Here is a 489-nt window from a genome sequence, read left to right on the forward strand (position 1 = left end):
GTGTCATTGAGGGGCTAAAACATGAATAGAGAAATAGAAAACTAATGAGGAAATATCTAAAATGTATCCAACAGGATGACCGCTACTTCATATCTGGTGCCCTAGACGGAAAGCTACGACTTTGGAGCATCCCTGACAAGAGAGTAGTGTTGTGGAATGAGGTGGGAGGCCAACCAAACCTCATTACAGCTGCGAAACTTCTGCCAGGTAAGAGTGAAGGTTCTTTTGGTTTCTTGCGTGATCTTATCATTTTTTTTGAGGGTTTGCAAATGAGACTGATATGTAGGTTGCTAGATGCATATCATTTGCTTGTGATATTTTTGGGGACATTTATTATGGTTGAAGAGTTGAAAATAACTTAACCTTTTTAAACGTATATAATTTTTTTTTTTTTATTTATTATTATTAGATAGGTATGTTTCGAATGAACATGAAAATAATGTCTGAATATATATGCTATATAAGTAATTCCTTCCCCTCCCCCCCCCC

At 36.4% G+C, this 489-nt stretch overlaps 1 protein-coding gene across 1 annotated transcript in view; it reads left to right on the top strand.

The window, feature by feature from the left end:
• The window catches only part of LOC119585802, a gene marked incomplete at its 5' end in the record, with an annotated part of 18,429 nt that overhangs the window by 15,391 nt on the left and 2,549 nt on the right, over positions 1–489 (top strand). The window contains 2 exon segments of the mRNA XM_037934524.1: positions 75–194; positions 196–207. Coding sequence (XP_037790452.1) covers positions 75–194; positions 196–207 — 132 coding nt within the window.

Source organism: Penaeus monodon, chromosome 20 (assembly GCF_015228065.2).
Source record: "Penaeus monodon isolate SGIC_2016 chromosome 20, NSTDA_Pmon_1, whole genome shotgun sequence".
Classification (NCBI taxonomy): domain Eukaryota; kingdom Metazoa; phylum Arthropoda; class Malacostraca; order Decapoda; family Penaeidae; genus Penaeus; species Penaeus monodon.